This window comes from Taurulus bubalis, assembly GCF_910589615.1.
Source record: "Taurulus bubalis genome assembly, chromosome: 3".
NCBI lineage: Eukaryota > Metazoa > Chordata > Actinopteri > Perciformes > Cottidae > Taurulus > Taurulus bubalis.
Genome location: NC_136591.1, coordinates 27,029,704 through 27,044,715, shown reverse-complemented (window position 1 = coordinate 27,044,715; position 15,012 = coordinate 27,029,704). Strand labels below are relative to the sequence as shown.

The window sequence follows — 15,012 nt, the reverse complement described above, 5'->3', positions numbered from 1 at the left end:
CAAACAACCCGAAAGTACAGTTAAGGTTAATCCAAATTATATTATTCTTCATCTTGACCCACTCTGTGGCCAGTTTAATTAATTAAACAAAACATATACATAAACAGTATCAGTGTATCTACTACATTAGGGGCACACAAATAGACTGGGAGCAGAAGACTAAATATTTGAAGCAGTGATTAAATGAATATTTTTAATTTATCAGCCATAATGTTGAGCTCTGCATCTGCCAGGAAGCAGTCACTCACAACTTATTGCCATCACTACTTTGCAGAATGGCTGTGACAGCAGCATACTGTCCGCAGGCTTTTCAGCACAAACAAGGAGAAAGGGAGCAACAAATGGAGCCAAATACAAGCAAATTATTGAGGACAGCTTTCTTTGCAGTGCCAAACATCGAAGACGGGTGCAACCGATTATTTTCTACTCAAACTGACCATAAAACATACAGTTTAATGAGATCAATACTGAAATGTCTGGAGACCAAAAGCAAGAAAAACTTGAATCCCACTGAAAAGTTTTGACATCATGTGGCACTTGATGTTATTTAACACTGCAACTGAACAGAGCTTTATTGAGCTGCAAGATACTGCAGACTAGTAGCAAATCACCCACATCTAGCAGTTCCAAGCTGTTGGATATCCAAGAACCAAATCTATAAACTCTGCTGAAATCCAATGAAACCTCATCAGAATCCACTTATTGTGACATTTTGAATCCTTGAACTATTTATTTGTTTCTCTTTGTTTCATATCAGCATCACATGTAATTATATTTACCCTTCTCCCTTAATTGTGTTTCGGTGAACCTTTGAAAATATTGAGTCCATATTGAATAATGATTCGTCAAAAATTTTGCAGAGATTTAAAGACTGATAGCAGCATTTGTGAGTCTAATAAGATTCCTTCTGTCTTTTTATTCTGTACTGTGTATTTTATAGCCACAATATTGCTTTTTTTATTATTAGGTTTTCATTTTTATGGGAGTGACATTTTTATAGTTCCAATGGGAATTTTCAGTGCTGAACATTTGATTGCTATGCTGTATTGATTACTGTAATTTCAATATTTTTACCTATTTAAGTGGAGACGTTGTCTGGGTTCGACGTGGCTGGTGTTTTTAGTGTCATTTTGTTGTCACAATCCGTCAGGGAGCGTCCTGGTTGCCTTGTGGTGATGATGCACACACTGTGACTTCAGCATCACCGACTAGATTCTAGTGTCTGTGGGCCTTTGTTTCACAAACCCCCATTTTCTCCCTCTCCCCTCATTGTTTTCTGTCTATATCTACATTGTCACACTGAAAAAGGCAAAAAAAACTCAATCTTGAACAGAAAAAAACCTGTTAAACCACACGAAATGGAGAAACGCACACACATATAAACCTGCACAATTCGTCTCCAGCTTTAGTTTAATTGTTCAGTAATTGCTATTGGTTTGTTCAAGCTACCATCTTAAATTGTGTGGATTAGTTAGTAAGCCAAGTGAACTCAATAGCCTGTTCATTTACGCCTATCTGTCGACTATGGGAGTTGTACAGTTGTGTGTGTTTGTGTTAAGCGGTGGTTGTCTGAATCCTCTGCGAAGGGATTTACTTCCCCTCCGGTCACACTGTTGTGGTAATTCGTTGTTTGCTTGCAAGGCAGAAACCGCTTCTGCAGGAGGAACACCTTTGCTAAGTATCTAATTAACAAAACACATTCTCTTCCACACAAATGCATATGCTGCTGATGTGTGCACAAGAGACTGTGGAAATGCATACAACACACACAATGCAATAAATAACATAAACCTTTCTTTCTCTCTCCCTCTCTCTCTCATACTGCAGACGACGTCAGGTGAGGACATGCGTGATTTCACCAAAGTGCTGAAGAACAAATTCCGATCGAAGAAGTACTTCGCCAAACATCCTCGGCTCGGTTACTTACCGGTCCAGACAGTTCTAGAGGGCGACAACATGGAAACGTAAGTAACACTCAAATGTGATGAGCGAAAGAACAATTAAAAACGACATTTACAGGTCAACTGAAACTGAATCCACTTTGTTTATTTCCATCATGCATCGCAAGGCCTTTCAGCTGTTGTAAAGTCACACTAAAAAGGGTCTTATCTCTGGCACAGATTATGAGAAGTTATGAGAAGTCTCATGCATCTCACACACACACACACACACACACACACACACACACACACACACACACACCTGTGCTACAGTTTGTGGCCAGTGTTAATTTCCCACTCAGTTTATGCGTTTATCTACCTGTCGGTCCAGTCATTACCAGGTGTCGTCGCTACACTGTAGATCTTCTCTCTGCACCACCTGCCCCAGTGACTACGTCTGATTCATGTCCCTGCTCCTGCCAGCCTTAAATCCCCCCGGAGAGACATTTAACTCGGCCCACATTATGCAGACGCCTCAGGCGGGCTCCTCATCCCCCCCATCGGAGCGTGTGTCTGAGTTGTGGCCCTTACGAATACCAGCTCTGTGTGCTCCGAGACTCATTTGTACATGTTTTGGTGTTTTTTTTCTACATTTTATTCATCTATTTATTGTTTGCTTTTCTCTGCCTGTCACACATTTCCCATTCGGGCTCTCATACTTTTCAACAATGTAGTTTGGCCTCTTTTTGGCACCAAAAACTCTTTCAAATGTTTGTGCGTGAATTCACAATGACTCTGTTCACTCAAGATAGATTTTCCCCAACATCCAGTTGCACACAGTTACTTCTCAGATGGATTGCAATCCCTCCTTCATCCCTCCTATCCTTGCCCATCCTCCCCCTTACCTCCCACCTTGATCTATTCTCACTTCCCTTCCTCTCTGAAAAATGACTCCTGCCGGGATGTCTGCTTGATAAATGCCTCCAAAGGTTTGAGGAATTGTGGCAAAACGCAAGGATCTTTTCCAAAAAAGGCAGAAGGGAATGGAGACTTAAGAAATGTAGGACCATTTCATCATGGTCATCATTTTCCCATCTCTCTTACTGTATTAGCTTTCTCCTGTGAACTGTGGGCTTTCCACATGTAGCAACAGGCTCAAGTGGCTTTTGACATCTCTATGTCACTAAAACGAATACGTGACCTACATTGATTTGGATATTTCTGTAATTGGAACAAGGTCCGTGCTTAAAATTCAGGAGTTACACAGATTAGTTAAACATAACATTTGCTTTCATCTTTGCTGGAATAAAAATATGGTTTCTCCCAATTTTTGTATAATATATGTGACATGTTTAATTTGTCTCAAATACAAATCTGATAAATCAGTAAATTGAAAGGTAAAATGTATTTCCAGCATCATCGTGAATATCACACCTAAACATTTCAACTTTTCCCGTTTCTCTTGCTGTGTACAATGTTGAACAATATTATAAGACAACTATTGTATTGCATTGTCAGGCTTCATTGGTCTTAACAAAGTGAACTTCTTAGAAGTGGATATTTTTTAATATACCGTAGCAGCCGAAGAGGAAATGAGATGCACTCACTCGCTGTCTTTTTCTTTTCCACTGTCGTGTCATTCCTCTTTTTTAATTCCATCCTCGCTCCTTTCTTTCCACCACGAGAGAGCAAAGCACCACCTACTCTCTCTCCTCCCACTTATACCTTTGCTTCTTTTCAGGGCAGATGGGATTTTAATTTGTCACAGCTATGTTTGATAATGTGACAGAACCACTCTGATGGTTTCCCACTCAGCGTTGGGTCTTGTTTGTTACACTGCATAACCAAAACTTAAATACTAAGGATGGGTAAAATGCAGAGAATAATTTCCCCACTGGGGATTAATAAAGGATTTAAAATAATAAAATAATAATAAAACAGTAGATGAGGCTCTGCTTCTGATGTCAGCAAAGTATTTTTTCAATTTATTACATTAGGGAAAATAACAGATATTATGTATGCATGTTTATTACATGTAGATACGTAGGTAGACCACGCTAATTAGTTTAAGGTGAAAGCACAACCTTTTTGTTTCCAAATTATCTACTGGTGATGGAGTTGTCCCTTGTGGTAGTGATGGAGAGATACAGCATCTACGTGTGCAGCTGCCACATTTAACACACATTCTCTTGTCAACCGTCTTTCTGACAAACAGGTAGAGGTGTCAACAGCGCTGATTGTCTTTTATCCATGAGAGACAAAAAGTAGGACAAGTAGAACAGAGGGAAGCAGTGCTAACTGTGACAGAGAGACTATCACAGCATGATTAATTAACTGAGTTTTTAGAGACCTTTCAGGAGATTCATGAAAAAAACCTCTGAAAAGGCAATAAAACATAGAAAGTACAAATACAAAAGAGATGACAAACAACAGTTCTAAGTTTTGTTAAAGTTACCGTGAGGGACTTTGAACTGGTTATAAAACATTCCCAATTTAATTTGAATGCCTGTATATGATCTACATAACTAAATGAGACCTTTAACAAGAAGATTGTCTATTTGTATATAGCTATACTTGTCATCGGTGCCACCGGGCTCTGTTCTGCTCTGGTATTGTACTTCAAGAGGCACAAAAAACCTTCAATAAAAACACAGCCTTTACAGCAGCCACATTTATCAGGCCCCAAATACTGCCAAGGTCTCTGCTGACGTGATTCCTCCCTTCCCTCTTTCCTTTCGTCAACTTTTTTCAACATGCTTCATTTCCAATTTCTTCTCTGTTACAGTAGCTGTTTTTTTCTACCTTTGACTGTTTTTTTCAAGTGTATCCATCAGACGTTTGTGTCATTTTAATGCCGGTCAGACAAATTTGGGTGAAAAGGAAAACCATCCACCACTCTCTTCAAAAGATATACATTTGAAAACGGATATCACTCTCCTGAAAAACAAAATGAGCAGACTGACTTTTCCCTCGAGCAAAGTTGTTGGTGGGGGTGGGTAAAAATGCCGCACCACAGGCTCTGAATAGTTAGCTCAGTCTGCCCTGCTGACCTCGATCTCTTCTCTTTTTTTTTCTCTCACAGTTTTTATCTTTTTCAGTCTGAATCCCCTGCTACATTTCAAATTCGCCTCGCAGCTATAGAGATGTGACTACTCTGGCTGCCCCGCTGTGAGAAACATAACCACCAAGACACACGTCTCTGTCTAAATTTCCCTGCTTTAATGTGGGAACAAAAGCGCGAGGCAAAAGAATGTCAACCTCGACCATATCTTACCAATTTCTATCAAGCCTCTTCTGTGAAAAAAAAAAATTCTTTGTATTCTTGAGATAAGAGTGTTCTGTTTGCTTACAAATAATAAGTTATGCTCTGCGTCGCTGAAAATAGCTGCAATTATCATGGATTAGGAACCAGTAACTTGAAAAGACTTCAAGACACATGCTTCTGGCATCCTGGTTTGTCACATTTTGTTTCCAAAATCTCTAATTAACAGCAGCTTAATTTACTGAGTTTATATGCACCGAATACATCTTTTTATCACATAATATACTCAACAGCAAATTAACTGCAAAATAGGTTTTGTATGTTTTTTGCTGCCATGTTATTTCAGTAAATCCTGCAGGAAATAAATGAGCAAAAGGAACGAATTTGGGCCATATCATCCTGTACGCGGCAGGAATTTTGAAAAAAAACAAACATTTAAATGAAATATATGTGACTGCGGCAAAGCCAACCGACACAATCAATCCTCTTCTGTGAGAGCTTTCATACACATGACCTGGGTATATTACCGTCTGCTGACAGGTCCACATGCCCATCTTTACCCTTTCAAAACTGACAAAACAATCAACACATTTCCTGTGACACAAGCCTATTTTGATGCAGGTTTTAGAGACTGTCGGGTGGATAATCGTAACCACATGTGGTGTCTATACTGGTGACTGTTTTACATTCCTTCACTGTGTGGAGTCCAGCCACTCAGATGTTGGACAGACATTTCCTTCCACTTCTCCTTCCACCTGCTGTGTTTTGGACCCTGAAATGTTTTGTGGTACGTCCCCTCCCCTCCCTCATTCCCTCCAATTCTCTTACAGTCCCGTCACCCTCATCAGCATGTGTCCGGAGCAGTATGAGTGAGTATCTACGCCTCCAGCAACAACACCTCGTCTCCAGACCGGAATGCCTTTTAATGACGCCTCCTTTGCTCCCCTTCTCTCCTCACTCACCTTCCCCCCAAGTCCTCAATCCAACTAACCCATGACTGCACTGCATGTTGCCTGCCTGCCCACTCGCCTGCCTGATCCACTGGTTGAACATGCAACCGAAAAAACTCACCCACTTTCTCCTTACCGTTACCTACTCTTCTCTAAAGCATCCAACTAGCATTCAGTTTCTCATCCAAGCAGCGGCTGTCAAAAAACATCCGACCGCTCTGTAGATCATCCCGCTCTCCTATTTCTCTTTCTAGGATCATCAGATTTGTTTTCTAGGTGATGTTGTGAAGGGCCATTAGGGTGGGTGTGTGTGTGTGTGTGTGTGTGTGTGTGTGTGTGTGTGTGTGTGTGTGTGCGTGTGAGTGTGAGTGAGTGAGTGAGCATGTTCCTGTGACTCTCTGTGTGTTAATGAGGTTGCGTGAGCATGCAGAATCTCATTCATCTCCATCACCCCATTCATTTCCAGGCTGTCCCAGTCACCTCAGCTCTCTCATGATGACACCCACTCCCGGATAGAGCAGTATGCCAGCAGGTACGCATTGCATTCCCCAATCATTATCTCAGATGCCACATTCCACACACATAAAGACCTGCTAACTGCATTTAAATGTAGCAAATTTAAAAAGCTTCATTACAGAATGAGAAATCCACTTTTAAAGGACCTTTCTAGTTTAGATTATGTACTAAAAATCAGCTACTTTTTCTTAGTTTTCTTCCAAAGAGCACTTGCCTTGTACAATGTATAGCTATGCAACAATACTATTTCCTAGACGGTTACAATAAATGCAGACAATATGTTGATTTATTAGTTGCCTCTGAGCTTCTTGAGGAGATGTTTTCTATTTATTCTCTTTACACTATGAATCAAGTTTTTAGATCAGAATCAAAAACAAAGCACGTTCTATCTATCTAGGTTCCAGTATTTATCAAAGAACCCTTTTACATATTTGGGGAATATGAACTGGCTTCATTACCAGAACATTACCTAGACGGAAAGAAGGAGAAAGCAAGCTTCCCAAAAAATAATTGAAATCTGTTTCACCATGCAATTATAGACAAATAAGAGAAGCAAAACAAAATGTATATTCTCCAGTTTCCCCCTCAGACAGCCCCAGAACAACTGAACAATATTTGTACGTCTGTCATGGCCAGGAGTCTGTACTAACGAATTCTCCTCAAATGTTTAAGTGTAACTTCAAATATGGGATTGTTAATGTCAGCCTGAACTTTTTAACGGCTTCACAGTAGAAAACACTGCCTTTCTAGATATTTTATACCGTAAGGGCAATGGAAATATGCTGTCATGGCAAGTATCATTATGTTTAAGACTATTGCATTATTAGTTTGTGTCAGGGAAGATACGAACCATAGTATGTACTTCTGTACATTTGTGTATTTGCTTTTTATGTTATGGTGATCGCATACATTAAAGGTCAGATGATTGTCAAAGTGAGTGAGCTCATGCAGCAACTCATAGCTGATGGCTTTTTTCCGCAGCCTCCGTCAAAGGATCCTGCTGCGTACACATTCATGTACACAGCATGAGATCTGCAGTTAATCTTCACCAGCATCCTGCTGCACTGAAACTGAAAACCTGTCATGTTTGATGTTAAGATAAGTGATTATTAAGATCCCAAAGTATCACAAAGCCCATTTTGCCCCTACAATGAATCTCTAATCTGTCCAAAACGTATTTTCTCTAAAGGGAAAAAGGTTTACTTTTGTCCTTCCACAAAACGCTTTAATCATGAAGGCTCTTCTGATGTCGCGCTGCTCTGTCTGGCCTGTAACCTTTCATTGGTCACACACCATTAACCTTCGCTCAGCGTTTCTGCTTGCATTGTTTTATCAGCAATGACACAGACATGAGCCTTTTGAATTACAATTTTTACTGAAATATAGACGCTGACATTGTAGATTATAGCGTATCTTATAGATTTGCATGAAAAAATGCACAAAGTGATGAGGTTTCACCAGTGGTATAATAACTTTAAATATCTTCCTCCATGCATATTCTGCCACGCTTAAATTTCATTCTAAAGTTTAGTGTGTGGATCGTGTTCCTAATCTGCTTGACAACCCACTGCCTCCCTGTTACATTCAGTACATAGAAATACAGGCTTAGATCTGAGGAACCAGCCTCATTAGCATGGTTGCTTTGTCTGATTTTATGACCAGAAAAAATAACTATTCCTTCATGTGCCTACATACACGCACACACTCCCATATCGCTGCTAATCATCTCAAAATATACGGCTCCGAACACAAGATCACAAAGATGTGTTTGATCATCCGTCATCTTTTTAGACAATATTCTTTCGAATTTTTATTGGTGTGCTACTGTGGTGTTGAGATCCGCATTTGTTGACATCGTTGCTCTGCATCTTGATGAGACGATGACAGCGTTTAACTGTCTGTTTTTAACTGGTAATTTAAGTGTCAACCACTGATGATGGTTTCTTTCTCAGGTTGGCCCAGATGGAGCGCTCCAACGGCTCGCTGCCCACAGACAGCAGCTCAGCCACAGGCAGCATGTAAGTTACCACTGGTCATTCACTTTCTTTAAAAAAAATATTCATTTCTATGTTTCCTTCAATTATTGTTTCACAGATTTCCTTCTTCAAATGCTGTACACATTCTTTTTCATTATGTTCATATACACAGTACATATCAGAAAATCGTCCTGCAGGTGATTAATGCGTTCCAACCAACAACAAGAGACTTCTTGCTGTGCACTGTTTACCTTTCAGGCCAGCCCAAAATATTGCCTTCCCGCTTTTAGAGTATTACAACCAGCCAAAGCAATGACAATGTGGCTTCCCGCATTGCTGAAAAGAAATCAAGAGGGAGTGAGTGAGAGCTAAGGATGGTTTTGAGAGAGCAAAGGAAGTGTGGATTGAGGGGAAAAAGACAATGGGATGTGGTTGAATTCAACGGGAAGGACGGGGCTTTAGAAGAAATGTAATGGAGTAGCGTGCCAACAATGAGAAGTGAGAGTGATTGGTTTCAGGATCTCAGATAACGATCAATTATCTTTGATCAGAGGAGATCAGGACATGGTAAAGAAGAAATCACAAAAGGGGGGGTGGGGGGGGGGGGGGAAGCTGATGAGGTACGAGCTTTGAAGTTTCTGGTGTGTGCGTGTGTGTGCGTGTGCGTGTGAAGACATGTGTATGTCTTCTGCAGGCCATTTGAGTTGAAGGACGTGTTTTTCCCTTTTCCTAAGTGAGATCCTAATCGGGGGAATGAGCTCTTGAGGTTCAAACGCCCTTTGAGCTCGTGGTCACACTAATATGTGTGTTCAAACAGAAATACACACATACGCACACACGTTTCACTCTGTTCTTGTCTTTGGAGGAAATTACTTTCTGTTCTGATAGCCTGCTTTGATAAGAGTTCCCAGATCATAGATCATCATCTTTTGGAAATTAGCCATGTGTAAAATTAATTTGAGCATGAAAATGTAACAGATGCAAAGAAGATGCAGAGTTTTTTTTTTTTTTTCAATAATTCCAAGTAGCACAAAGCCAAAAATAACCTATTTTTTTCACACAAACAGATTTTCAAAAGTGTTGTAAAGTGTGCACCTGGAGATTGAAGAGATTCCCTGTCTGGCATAAAAAGGAAAGGAAAAACAAGTTTGGGGATTTTCAAATAGAAAATTCTCACAAAAAAAAGGAGTATGAAACGGTGAAACGGCACATGGGAGGAAGGTTAAAACCTTTGAGGATCTTGAGTGAAGATGAAATGAAGCATCAAGCTTCATTCTGTTGATGCTGATGATCCTGCTCTCAGTGCTCCCACTGCTCCCACTGCTCCCAGGCTCTAGCTTCCTCCAACCTCGCCGTGCAGGAGAGCGGTTTTAGAAACACAAGTGTTCGATTGAAGACCCCAAAAGCTCTCTTTGCTTTTCAACTGATCAACACAATGGCAGAGGAATGGAAAGACACAATGTGTTGGCGAGCACGAGAAGGTGGATTTATTTTCCTCTGCGAGCTTTCGTAATGAGGGACAAACACATTATCCACACTCCTCTTTGCTCTTTTGTGCTTTGTACTCAGGCATATTTAAGAGGAGAAGCCATTATCGTTGCCAGCTCTGAAACAACACACGTACATACGTGTGTGGAGCGCTAACGACGTGAGGAAGACGATAGGTTGATGAAGGCTAATGGCTTTAACAGCAGAGGGAAACAACACCCACCAGGGCACTTTTAGAACATAATCATCGTTATTGTGCTTTCGCTCACTTTCACGTCAGTGTCATTTCTGGAAGATTTGCATTCGGCTTTACTGCAAAACAACAGCCACAGTGTAACTGTGAAGATAAAAAGCGCGCTATGCACCGAGAAAAAGGAATTTAAATGCCAATCACAAACAATACCAGAACTAGTGCGTTTTTCCAGCACACATTTTTGACTAAAATGGTTCTTATCAGCATGGAGCACAGTACAGCACCTGTGTGCACACTACTATGTCACGTTTTAAGAAAAAAATAAACCTTTTTTGATCTAATGTGCACTTTTGTTTTAATGGAAAACCCACATATGGTTATTGTTATACATAAAATGAATAACAATGCTCTCAATAAAAAATACTTAGGGCCTAGGATACAATATACACTTTTATTGATTGCAACTTATTAAAAAGTGCCACTAATTAGGCAGAAAACTAATTAGAAAAATATATTGCATATATTGCATCCAATTAGTCTGATGTAGCATTTTGGAATGGAGTCCTGCACTTTATTTTAGCAGAGACCTAAATAATGTTGAGTTCTTCGAAATGACAATTGATACTTGTTAAAATAGTCATCATTAAAGCCAGCTTAATTTCCAATGAATCATTTTAGAAAAAGGCTAATTTACATTTGAGTTATTTGCAAGTCTGCTGTGTTATACATTTGATAACGCTCACTAAAATGTTACTGTGCTGCAATAAAAAGTCACAGTAGAAGTGCGAAGGGAGGATGAGCTGTTTAAACACATCCAGAATCAGACGAGCTCTGCTTTTATACAGCAACATGTCCATCAAGCGCTGCTTTTTAGCATTGTTGTACTTTGTAGATAGCGCTAAAGTAAAACAGCCCACTCAGCCCTATCTTTTCTCAAAAGAGGTGGCTGTACATTGTGTTATCAGACCCCTCAGCTGAGTCCTTCCTCTTCCTCTTTAATGCTTTCGGTTTGCAGTGGTTGATTGTCTTCCCTCTCTTTTTCTAAGATGTATTCTTTTCCGCCTGAAGCTGATTTCACCCAAGCCTCTTTGTCTGTTACACCGCTCCATCTGGTTGTTTGTGTGGAGGACATGCACACACGCACGCACAGAAATGATATCCATGCTTGACGCGATAGCAGAAGGTGCTTTCTTGGCAGTGTTTGAGCTTATGAAAACATGCACAGTGTAACATGGAGGACTGCGTTTGCCAATTACATGCATGTTTGGCTTTTGGCTTGTATTTTCTGATCGCTCTTAGCCAGCAAACACTGATTTGGACTTGCTGCCAGCTGTGCAGTGATATCAATAATTTGTGTGCGTGCGTGTGTGTGTGTGTGTGCGTGTGTGTGTGTGTGTGTGTGATAAAGCTCTAGAGATAAAGTGTATTTGTGTGTGTGCATGGTTTCAGTGCTAGTATATTGTTTGTCCTGTATTGCTTTTATCTAAAAGGGAATCCTTAATTAGGAAGTCAATGTTGCCCATTTTCTCTGACCTCCAGCCAAAGCACAGTGTTGTCATCGATGCCTCGGGACGTCACAGAAGCGAGGCTCCCCACTTCGCCCTTATTTCTTTGGTTATCTCTCGCTTTCCAGTCTTTCCCCCAGTGCTGTCCCTTTTTTCTTGTCTTTTGATATTTTGCCCTTTTATATCTGTCCCTCTCCCTTTTAATTTCTCCAGCCCTTTTCTTTGTAAACCTCCTTTCATCATACCCTGTTCCCCCCCTCCCTTTTTCGTCTCCGCTTTTCATCATTTTTAGTTGTGGTCTACTCATGTTTTACCTTTGGGCCCAGGAAACCTTCAGATTGAACACTAAGCACAGAGGTAAACATTGAAAGACTTTTAAGCCCTGCTCATAAACAATACACCTGGACTTTACTGTGATCAGTCCCCAAATGTGGAAGTCCCACAGGGAGGGAGGTTTAAACATTTCGCCAGAGGGGAGGAATGAAAGACTTTATCTTTATTAAGTCTTTATCTCTCATCATTTCTCTCTGAGCTCAGTTTAGGCAGTTGATTGTGCTATTCATCTTGAAAGGGAGCAGCTTTGCTTGTTGATAGTTCAGCAAGGCATCAGGCCCGGATACTATTGTTGTTGGATAGATAAGACTGGTGAAGTACTCTAAGCCAAGTCCTCGCTCAACCTCACCAAGCACTGCACTCATATTCACAATACACAATGTCGCAAACATCCTCGGCATTCATCATTATTATTCACATAATTCGGTATTTTCACTGCACTTCCTCTTCCTCCCAATATTCCAGAGCACGTGGTTTGTGAGCCAGCTCTGCTTCCTGTAGTGCCCATCTCCACATGTAATGATCCCCTTCATGCTGTCCTCTGGGCTCCCGCTGCCAGCCATAATGTCCTACTGCAGCTTCCTGTTGCACCGCATTATTGACTAATATCTCATTTAGTTTGTGCAGGATCCCGGTCCCCTCACCCTAGCAGACAATAATGCACCCAAATGGTCAGGTTTCTCCACAATAACTAAGCCTTTCTTCATCATCCCTGTCTCCCTTGATGCAGCATACCCATATTTCAAATGTGTGTGTATGTGTGTGTTGGTTTATTGCTGAATGTTGCTGCAGTGTGAAATTCTGTCAGCCGTCACAGCATGGCTTCACTCTCCCCGATAGCGAAAAGAATGAATAACTACGTAAATACTGTATTTGCATGCACATGACGGATGTTCTGTTGGAGTGTTCAGAGATACTATAAAAGTTAGATGTGTAATAAAAAGACTGCATAAATAACATTTGGAAATAGGCAAGGAAGAGCTACTGGTTACACGAGATAAAGAACACAGGAATAGAAATGTAATTTCTTTAATTGAGAGTAGATGAGTTCCCTCTATAGAAAGTTGAATTCATGTCTATTTCATAATTTGTGCCTTTCATTCTATAAACCATGTGAAAAGGTTGAACTTGACACAAAGCCTGTACTAAAAAGAAAATAACTCTCTAAACCTATGCTTCAAATCATACAGGGAGCTTATGCTGGTTAATGATGAAACCATTTTTCTCCTCGTATATGAGAGGCTACTGGCTTGGTATATTGTTCCTTTTATGTGAAAAGAGGTGAAAGCCTCATTCTGTGTACCTTTCTATCTGTTCGTCCCAATCCTTGGTTATGAATTAGTATAATTACTGTCATCTCTGAGAAAGAGAAAGCTTCCTATTCGTACCCTCTGGTGTTATACATGCGGCGATAATAGCATTCTGAATATTTTCTGAATACTCATTGATTGTCTCCTTTGGTGAAATTCAAGGGTGTCTTGTATGAAAACCTTTCTTTCAGTGTGCCAGCTTGCTCTCCAGAGTGTATTTGATTAATTTACTCATTATAGCCAGGGATTATGCTCTCAGTTATGGTCTGGCCTCGATAAGAGTCTGTGAACAAAGTTTATAGCGAGTCACTGCTTCTTTTAAAAGGTGCCAAGAGTTCCTGCCTGGATGTCACAGATTGAGGTATGACTTAAAGTATAGCAGAGTTTTCGGCTCATAGAGGTCAGTGCAGTGTTCTGTCATTGAAACAGCTGACTTCACAACACGTAAAGCAAATAAGAAACTGCTCGTTGGTCGTTACGATTAGGGATGGAAAGAAAGTTGCACCAACCTACATTTAATGACCTGCCTTTTGATTTGTTTTAGTTAAACGGAATTACAGTATCTTTTGCTGAAAGGATACTTATATTACAATCTGCATCTTATTTTTTTAGTTTCAGCACCCATTCCTATTGGTTTTAGTATCATTTTGCTCCAAATTAATGCTATGATCTGGAAATGCAGCGCAACATTGCTAAAAAGAAGTCCACTGGAGGAGCAAACACAAGCAGTACGGTGATCTGACTCCAGGATAGGTAAACTGTTTGCCGAAAATGTCCTCCACGAATTATGACTTTTACCGTAGTTACCTTCAAAAATAACATTTCTTTTTACAATCACACTTGAAGTGAAATGATGAAGGCACTTAACAAATGTAAACCAAACTTACCATACTTACAGTTTTCTGTACAATGGTGGACCAGTAATGACATTTCAGGTCATTGTCATCAGCTCACTTTCAAATTAAATCTTTTTGATCCTCTGGTCGAATTATTGGTTAGTTTATTGCCTGCACACCTGTGTTTCTGACATCGTTGAATTTAGTCGCAGCCATGTTATGCTATAGTGAGCAATATGTTGTCATAACCAACAGAAACAATGGCCAAAGCTGCAGAAATATCTTAAGTTGTAATACTGTATTTCTTTTTTCAGTTAAAAGTACTAGCAGACCACATGTCATATATATTCATTTTAATATTACATAACCGCAGGATGTTAACGTCATTGAATGACAGCACTGCTGGATATTTAGATGCTGGATCCATGAATAAAAATGGTATAATAGAGTCGGCAGTAGATAGGAAGCCACACGTTGAGTCTCCATGCATCTCAACTTTCTCAGCCAAACTTCATTTCGAGCTGTCAAAATGGCTCTGGAAATTAAAGTCACTCTAGCAATTGAAAGGATTATTAAATAATAGTCTGCCATCTTTTTTTGTGCTTTTGTGCATGCCAGGTTTTAGTTTTCAAGGCTCAGGTTGTGTTTCAGACTGAAGGTGACAGCTGAGCTTTGGCAAGAGCTCCCAGCCCCTTTCAGATTACCGAGATAACACGTGAAGAGATTGACACGTACACACACACACAGATACACAACAGCAGCC

At 40.2% G+C, this 15,012-nt stretch overlaps 1 protein-coding gene across 1 annotated transcript in view; it reads left to right on the top strand.

Moving 5' to 3' along the window:
* utrn (utrophin) overlaps positions 1-15,012 on the top strand; it is a gene marked incomplete at its 5' end in the record, with an annotated part of 158,691 nt that overhangs the window by 131,617 nt on the left and 12,062 nt on the right. The window contains 4 exons of the mRNA XM_079215612.1: positions 1,828-1,964; positions 5,973-6,011; positions 6,559-6,624; positions 8,561-8,626. Of these exons, the coding sequence (XP_079071738.1) occupies positions 1,828-1,964; positions 5,973-6,011; positions 6,559-6,624; positions 8,561-8,626 (308 nt within the window). The remainder of the gene's footprint in view (positions 1-1,827; positions 1,965-5,972; positions 6,012-6,558; positions 6,625-8,560; positions 8,627-15,012) is intronic.